The 9,271-nt window shown below is 38.9% G+C and overlaps 2 protein-coding genes across 8 annotated transcripts in view; both read left to right on the top strand.

The window, feature by feature from the left end:
• The window catches only part of NCOA3 (nuclear receptor coactivator 3), a 1,019,275-nt gene that overhangs the window by 515,251 nt on the left and 494,753 nt on the right, over window positions 1-9,271 (top strand). The window lies entirely within an intron of this gene.
• The window catches only part of EYA2 (EYA transcriptional coactivator and phosphatase 2), a 201,098-nt gene that overhangs the window by 82,157 nt on the left and 109,670 nt on the right, over window positions 1-9,271 (top strand). For all 6 annotated transcript variants that reach the window (XM_042465931.1, XM_042465926.1, XM_042465928.1 and 3 more), the window contains 2 exons: window positions 114-256; window positions 7,057-7,173. In XM_042465931.1, the coding sequence (XP_042321865.1) occupies window positions 114-256; window positions 7,057-7,173 (260 nt within the window). The remainder of the gene's footprint in view (window positions 1-113; window positions 257-7,056; window positions 7,174-9,271) is intronic.

The following is a 9,271-nucleotide window of genomic DNA, read 5'->3' as shown; positions in this document are numbered from 1 at the left end:
CAAATTGACCAACCATTATTTGGAATGTCTCTTCTGTGTTTGTTGTCTGTTGTTTGTCTTAGAATTTTTCTCCGCTTTCCTCATTTTTTTTCCTTTTTTTTCTTTTTAAATAGACATTACCCGCATATAGTAACTGTCCCATCCTTTCCAACAATGGCCACATACGGGCAGACTCAGTACAGTTCGGGAATCCAACAAACACCTGGTTATACAGCATATCCACCACCTGGACAACCTTATGGAATACCTTCTTACAGTGAGTTGTGTGCTATATACTTGACTGTACTTGCCATTAAGTTGCCTTACTTCTTTTTATAGAAGAATATGGTTTTAAAATGTCTGATTAGGTACTGTTGCAGAAAGTAAAACTAAAAATCATCAACAGCTGTTAACAGTCTTACTGTTAATGAAAGATGAAAGCCATTTTCAGACAAGTCCCACCATTTAGTAGATAAGGGAATGGGACTGTACCCTTTGGCTACATCCAATAATAGTACATTCAGATGTAGATGTGAAAGGACACCTTATGTACAACTGTATCCATGAATCTTGGAATGTTTCCAGAGGATGCATTGACACTAGGAGTATGGCTAGTGGGTGTGCTTCTTCTTCAACATGTTCATTGAGTACACTGAGTACTTCACATTCAACATATTGAGTACATTGGGCAATTCAATACAGTTTGTGAGACAACTACAGATAGTAGGGTGCTATAGTAGTACCATGGACTACAAGGGGAAGGTGGGAAGTATTTTTCAATACTATAGGAGTGCAAGCTCTAATTCTGGCTCGGTCAACACATGTAACTTCAAAGTTCTGACAAAAGTAGAATCAATAAGAAGCTTGCATACATCAGAGGACTGAGATCCTACATCTGAGTCTAAGTTTGTAACTTTGTGAATCCATAACTACAAAAAAAACCTTGTTGGTGAATTGAGAAGATGTCTATCCAGGCACTGGCAAAAGTACTCCAATGGGCATTGGGCCCTTTAATGTACAATAGGTATTCCTATTGTGATCCAGCACTTTTTAGCTGGTGCATGGATGTGTACTAGAGCACCTTGGTGAATATGTATGTTGTGGAACTACTCATTTCAATTTGTTGCTCACATAAAGCCATTTACAAAGATGTAAGGCCTACGCAGAACACCAGCTGAGATTTATCCCACATGTACAGAAGTACAGAAGAATTGGACAAAATGGACTAAATTGTGTTGGTTAGATCCCTGGAATTAAATGTTGATTCAGCACATAGGTAAATGCCATTGGTTCAGTGGTCTAATTCAGTTTATTCTACTTTACTTGGGACTAACAACAGTGATTTACATCACTGATGCTCAGTCTGTCAAGTACAGTAGTAGTGTCAGGAACAGGTGGCTTGAATTTTTTTTCTTCTTTGGATTATATAGTTTGAACTGTTGACAAGATCAGAGTAACGCCCAGGAACCTTCAGGTCAGCCTTCCCCAATATGCCCTCCAGACTGATGTGTTGGCCTGCAACCCTCATAGTTCTCTTAACTAGCTATGCATTTTCAGTTATATACTGTTGTTAATAGAGTAGGGAACTGTTGAAAGGCCCACATTACTATTATCCTATGCTGGTAGAAATGCAGAATATCAATTAATTAACTAATTAACTAAAAAATTAATTAAACAAAATAACACAATATCTGTTTAAACAAGTTGAAGTGTAGCTACACTGTGAATATATGGACTGAAGGAAGGTGAAGTTAAATGCATTTTGGAGATGGAGGTCTTGTTTCATTTTCTCAATAGTTGCATGGATCAATGCTAATTTGGAAGCAAATTTTGTGTGTATGTCAAAGTATAACTCAAATGGCCCAAATTATGTTTTTGTTTTTGTTTTTAATATGAGTTTGAAATTAATAAAAAATAATGAAAAAGAGAAGAAGAAATAGTCCAAATGCAGCAATGCTTTATGCAGTCCATTGCATAACTGCATCATCTGTTTAACATTTTAGGAAAGTTTTCGTAGGTTCATAACATTTTGAAATCATGCAGCATAAAAGGAGTCTCTTGCAGCATAAAAGGAGGAACTACTGAAAAGACCCCTGTTGCCACGACTGATATGGAAATGGGGCATCTGGCTACACCCACATTTCTGTGTCAGTCACAGCAATAGGGGTCTTATCAGTACTGACAACAGGTGAGTAAGATAAGAGGGGCTCAGAGCCATCTCATCTGCCAGAGTTTGCCATAAAGTTTCCGGGAAATTCCACTGCAAACTGGGAGTCAGTGTGACCTGCATTAAGCTCTGTTTACCCCAGGATCAGGCCAATTCCACTGAATCTGCATCTGGTGTGCAGGATCTGGCCCATCCTGGTCCCAGGGTATTGGCCTTTATTGTCCAAACAGGGTGATGACACAAAGCTGGGGGGGAACACAGCCCTTTTGGTCCATGTGTACAGCCCCAAAGACTAACTGGTTTTTATTTAACATGTGTTTTTGTGTATATAAACCTACTTCTTCAGATGCAGGACAGTTCAATATCAATGTCTCAGGATATAAAGTACATTTACACAGTTGTGGAAGTGGGGTGAAATGTAATAGGATCCAATTGTGTTTTATGATTTAAAGAACTAATTTAGTCCTGATACTGCACCTGGGTGTCATTCTGATACAAGATGTGTAAGAAGCTGAATGCATATTTAAATCCATCTGTCTTTGTATTCTGTATAGCAATGTCTAGACTTTTGACAATAGAAACCTTTTGTAATATTTTAGTGCTTGATCATGCAAGTGATTTTTCTCTCTTATCTGGTAATAGGCTCTATTGAACTCAGTGAGCTTACTTGCAAGTTAACATTCACAGAGCTGCACATCTTAAAATCAAACTTTTTAAATTTTAAGGTTTTAGTTGAATCTAAAGCTGCTTCTCAGTTCACCATCTCTAACTTTTAAAGCTTTAAGTAGTTCCTCATAATTAGCTCCTCACTGGCTAAACATATGTTTTATTAAATGAACTCCATCAAAAAGTTCTGTATACATCTCCAGACAGTCTAAAAAATAATAATAAAAAAAAAATAAAGACAGGGTTTTATTAGCGAAACTTTTAGATTCATTTTCTGGAATCACATTTGTGTATTGTATGAGCTGGATGTATGCCAATACAAATCCTGAACAGTTGTCATCCTTAACAGCAGGTGAAAACCAGCCCTTTGGCTACTGGCTAGTGTTTTAAGGGCATACACAAACCCGGCCCACATGGTGCTTATAAATCCTATAGATTATCTATCTACAACTTTTGAACAATGGTCTTCTTCCCCCATCCCTCACCAGCAATGCATGTGATAATCTTAAGTTTTGAAAAATTCCACCTGGCAGACAACCAAGAACAATAAAGTACTATTGTGGTTTTTTGGCTCAAAAATAAAACTATCCCAAGTTCCTAGACAAAATGGGAACTATGTGGAAATTAATTTGGTGCCAAGTTACTTCTCTGTCTGACAGCAGGCTTCCAGAAAGAGTCTGTCACTGAAGATTAATCGTAATCAGGCTGTAATGGGTTGAGTGTTTGCATGCATGTTGCCGATTGTAATCAGAATACAAAATGTCACATTATGAAAAGCAGTTTCTCTTAGCATACACCCAGAAAAGCCCAGCTCTTCCAGCAACAATGGAATCTGACATAACAACATATAATCACTCACTGTTGCCCAAACAAAATCCTTTGGCACAAGATTTTGTTATCTAATGGTTAGTGTGCTGGGATGTATAAGCTCTTTCTCTAATGTTTAAATGGCCATGGAAAGATAGGCATTTGTGATCTTATATGGCATTTTTTAAGCATTAGCTCTGAACTAGAAACTGCTTCATTGCTTGGCTCCAAGGTAAAATGTCACGAGGCTCACACACACAGAGAGATAATGTTGTGAGTAGTTGAACTGGGTGCTTCACAGCAACATCCAACTAAACTAAAGAGACATCCAGTTTGTGTAACTTTTGTCTCCTTCCTAAGAAATGTTTGAGTCAGGACATGAACCTTGAAGAGCAGACTCGGGCAATTATTGCACAGTTGCCCTCCCCTGTTTTGGAAGAGAAATGCAGAGCCTGGTTCATGCTATGACACAGTACACATCATTATTGAAAGAGTTCTTTGTATTCCTTTCTTTTGCCAAATGAATTGAGGTTAAGGGGGTTACAGAGACAAAGCACTTCTGAAAATTTAAGATCTTGCCTTTGTAATTATTGGCACACACGGACATAGTAACTGAAGCATATTTATTCTCTCTGATACCATCATAGCAGTACTTTCAGAACAGGTGTTAACTGTGTTTAGCTGAAACATTATTATGTATTTTATTCATTAATATATTGATGTCCTGCCCTGTTATCTGAGGATCTCAGAACAATGTACATTAAAATGGGAACAGTTTAAAATAATAAGAATGTAAACGCTAATAGCATATACCACTTAACACTTAAAACATGATGAATAGCAGTTAATTTTTTTAAAATAAATCACATGCGCAAATTTGAATGAGATCAATCTTGCCCCAAAATGTTCATTACATAACCAGTGTTTTTCCTTGGCAACAGAATTACAGCAGCATTAGTGCCAGTGGGCCTCTGTGGGTAGAGTATTCCATAACTGGGATGCCACAGCAGAGAAGGCCATCTCCCACATCTCCCACAAGGTTTTGCACTCATTGATGGGACACAGAGGAGGATCCCTTCACTAAATCTCAAATCTCAAACATCAACCATATACAGCCCTATTGACTGGACTTGTACTCAATTCAGAAAACCCCATTATAGTTTTGCCCTAGGATACCCATAAGTCAGAAATTACTTGAAGGCATGCAACAACAAAGGCATTGTGAGGTCCAGTTAATTGTTCTGCAACCCTGATACTTCACATATTCTGTTCTTCAGTTTAAAATTATCCAAATGTTTAATTGCTCACATTAATACTAGCTGCCTTATATTGACAGAATTCAAAGATATAGTCATATGAGTCTGTAAAGTCAGTATGGAAAGAGATTTTGTCTCACCTTTGAGAACAACTGAAAGAAAGAAGTTGGCAGGATGAGCTTTCATAGAGTTCAGTCTATTTGCTCAAATGCATCTGAGGAAGTAGACTGAAGTCTACGAAAGCTCATGCAGCTAACTTCTTTCAGTTAGTCTCAAAGATGCAACAAGAACTGCCTTATACTAAGTGCACGATAAGATATTCTGACTAGTTGTCGCTCTGCAAGATATGAAGCAGCTACCTAATAGTCTTTTAACTGAAAGTTGCTGTGTTATTTGCGATCAAGTTGATTTTGGTTTATGGCCACTGTATGAATGACTGACAAAGTCAGTCCCATGTTGTCCTTAATTGAATCAACCTTTCTATAATGCAGTCTTCCTCTTCACCTACTGCCTTCCACGTTACCAAGCATTATTGTCTTTTCCAGTGAGTCATGTTGTCTCATGCTATGTACAAAATGATAGCCTCAATTTAGTCATTTTGACTTCTAGTGAGAATTCACACCTGATTTGCTCAAGGGCCCATTCATTCATCCCTTAGGAGCATAGAACCAACACCACATTTCAAATGACTTGATTCTGTCAACTTTGTTTACTGTCCAGCTTTCACAACCATACACAAAAATCAGAAATACAATGGCATAAACAATCCTGACTTTGGTTTTTAATTATTTATCTTTATATTTGAAGATCTTATCTAGTTTCTTCCTAGTTCCTTTTAGTTCTTTCTTCGTTTTCAAGTCTTAGTCCCCCTCCTCGTTTCTTGACTACAATCTCCATTTTGATTAATGATTTAGCCAAGGTAGAGAAAATCTTTAAACATTCCAGTGTCTTCAATGTTCACTTATAAGTTATGTCATTTCTCTGGGGTCATTATTTTTGTTTTCTTAATATTTAACTGGGACCCTGCTTTACACTTTCTTCCTTAAATTTCACCACTAGTCATCACAAGCCTTTGCTGTTTTGTGCCATTGATGTGGTGTCATCTGCATATCTTATATTGTTGATCCATCCAACAATTTTCATACCTCCTTTCTCTCATTTTGCATATAATATGCTCTGCATATAATTAAATAGGTAGGGTGATAAAATGCAGTCTTGTCTGATCCCCTTGCCAATGGGAATCTATTCTGGTTCTCTATATTGTAGAGAAATACGTGTTTCTCCATGTTAAATCTGGCATCTCCTGTATGCAAAGCATGTGTTCTGCACCTTTCTTACTAGTCTAATGTATCAACACACACTAACAACTCTATTGTTATTCAATAACTTTTGTCACGTTGATGTCCCTCTTCACGCTCACTTTAATTGTAACGAATAACCCCTTCCCACCTGTGTCTTCTGAGATAAACCCTCAAAATCTTCACTCCAAAAGGCAACTAGGGACATAAAAACAGAGTAATTGATCATTTTGTTTGCAGAATATGTAAAATATGAAGTGGCAGTGGGTATTGGAAACAGCATTTTACCTATCAGTAACTGTTCAGTTAAGATTTTAATTGCAGTGTTGTGTAATACTGAAGTTTCATGATTATTGGTATGATGGCTATATTTTTATAAGGTAATGTATATGGCATCTAAATTGTATTATAATTTTAGTACAATAAGGACTGAAATTTTCCTCATTTTTTGAAACTTTAAAATATGAGTAAGACTGGAGAGATGGGTTCAGTTTCTGGTTTTTCATGAAGTTCATCAGGTGACGTTCACCCCTCCTGTATTACTCAAACTAAATTACCTCACAGGATAATTGTAGGTGTAATGTAGGTAGGAAAGAACCATGGCTGCTGTCTTGAGCTATTTGGCCAAAAAGCACAATACAAGTGTAATACGTAAATAATCAACCGCCCTATGCACAGTTAAACAGAGCAGAAGATATAATCAGCATAAATAGTGTTACTAAACTATGCCCAAGGACATAAATCTTTTAAGCACTAAGGTTGTTTTTGTTTTGTTTTTAATAATTGCAACCCTATGTGAGACAGAACATGATACACTGGATATTTGTGTATGTTTGATAGCAGAAAACTAGTAATATTTTTTCACCTACTGTGCTCTCCTAAGGCATCAAAACAGAAGACAGCCTGAGCCATTCTCCGGGACAGAGTGGGTTCCTTAGCTATGGATCAAGCTTCAGCACCGCAACGTCAGGACAGGCACCCTACACCTATCAAATGCACGGTCAGTGTGGCATGGTGTACTATGTGTGTACTGTATGTTCTATATGACACTTTTAGCTGTGGCATCTGTTGCAGCATTAAGCAATTGTCATTATGGTTCTTTATGTTCAGGAATGAGAATACGCTTTACCACACAAGCTAGAGTGTGTGGATTTCAGGGGAGATTTAAACAGTATTGCATAAGCTTTTTGTTATACAAAAGAGCACAGGTTTTTCTTCTGCATTAAAATTTAACATTTGGATATTTTCACTAACAATGGTCAGAAGAATTGGGGAGATGCATCTCTCTTAGACCTTTAGCACAATAGGGTTACCCATTGCCTTACTTTTCTCTTCACCCAGTGTTTTCTGGAGTGCAGACGAATCAATCTCTTTCCGGACTGTGTCTAGAAAGCCCACTCCATCCTGTTTCCACATTAATCTGCAGTGTAGTTCTTAACCCAAATGAAAATTTACACTTATGTACAAGGTTGCCATAAATCAAATGACTTGGAGGCACACAAAAACAACTAAAATATTTAAAATGTATGTTCTACTGAATTATAATTTTTTAAATGTTTTTGATACTCTTTTTTGAGCCAAGAACTGTGTCAGAATGTCTCGGGAAAATGAAAAACAATGGATATCTAAATTCTTACTCCTCACAATAGTAGGGCATGTGGATTATGTCAGTTTGTTTTGAAATGTCCAAAGATCAAATTCGTGTGTACCTGCTGGAACTCATGAAAAGCCTAGGTTGTCATTAACAGCTTCCTCAAGATGATGTCCCTAACCATAATCTAACAATCCTCAAACCATCAAAACTTTATGCATTAAAAAACCCCACTTTGTATTAAATGATATAGGGCAAAAACTATATACTGTAAAATTATATGACTAAACAATTAACAAACCTTCAACAAACCCACTTGCAAGATGTTTGGGATAAGAACGTCTTTGTTTTGACAAGTAAAAATGCTTAAGAAGGGAGATACAATAGCTAAGTTTATTTGTCATAAAAGTCAGAGGGGGTTTTGGTGAGGTGGGGGACAACATGTTCTGGATGGCATCTGCAACTATTAGAGCTCATTCCCACTACAAAATAACCCAGTTTGGATACTGGTTTATTTTGTGATCAAATCTTTCTGGGAGCATTTACTCCCCTTTGCCGTTCACGTTTAAGGGGGGGGGGAGAGGAAGAATGGCTGCAACAGAGAGAGGAAGAAGAGGAGAAGGAAAGAAAAGACAGACTCCTTCTGAACAAACCTTGCCAAGAAAACCCTACGACAGACTTGAAGGCACACAACAACAACAATAGAGGAGGGATAGTGGCATGGCAGGAAGGCTTGGGCCTGGGCAGCTCCTCCTGCTACAGATGGGCTGCCCTCCAGTACGCCTCTCACCTCACTGTCCATGGTGGCTGCGGCGCTCCATCTCCTCTTTCTTGTCCTGACCCACCCTCAGCTGCCTCAGGTGGGGAGCCCAGCCAGAGCGCTCCTGGGCTTCAACCCAGGCCTCTGCAGGCCTCCGGCCCCACCCTGCCCTCAGCAGCCTCAAGTGGGGAACCTGGCCAGAGCGCTCCCAGACCCTCCTCCTCCTCCCCTCCAGCTGAGAGAATGTGATTTGCCCAGGGGCACCCAGTGGGTTTCCATGGCCAAGCTGGGAAAGAAGGTGAAGTCGTGCTCCAAGGACTCTGGTGAGACTGAGGGGAGGAAGGAGAGAGGAAGGAAAGAAGGACTGCCCCACCTGCCAGACAGCGTCATGGGAGAGAAGCCACCCAAGAAAGCTGCACCCCCAAGAACAGCACCAGAGCTGGCTGAGAGAAGCTGTCAAGAGCTGGCGCAGCCCCCTGATGCGAATCCGACCCGTCGTTCCTACTTGTTGAACATGGTTCAGTACTGGGTCTTTTCAAAAGAATCGCCCAAAAACTAGTGTCAGGAAAGAACAGTTCTTTCACGCTTGTCTCTCTTCATTTCAGTTGAAACCAAGTTTAAGAACAGTGGGAAGAACTGTAACTGGTTTTGAAAACAGATTCTTAGTGGGGCTTGCTAGCAAACTGTGAAGAGTGGGCACTACGTGGAAACTTTTAATGCATTTGTATGGTTTTAATTAATATGCTA

This window comes from Sceloporus undulatus, chromosome 4 (assembly GCF_019175285.1).
Source record: "Sceloporus undulatus isolate JIND9_A2432 ecotype Alabama chromosome 4, SceUnd_v1.1, whole genome shotgun sequence".
NCBI lineage: Eukaryota > Metazoa > Chordata > Lepidosauria > Squamata > Phrynosomatidae > Sceloporus > Sceloporus undulatus.
This window is presented reverse-complemented; position numbering and strand designations above follow the sequence as displayed.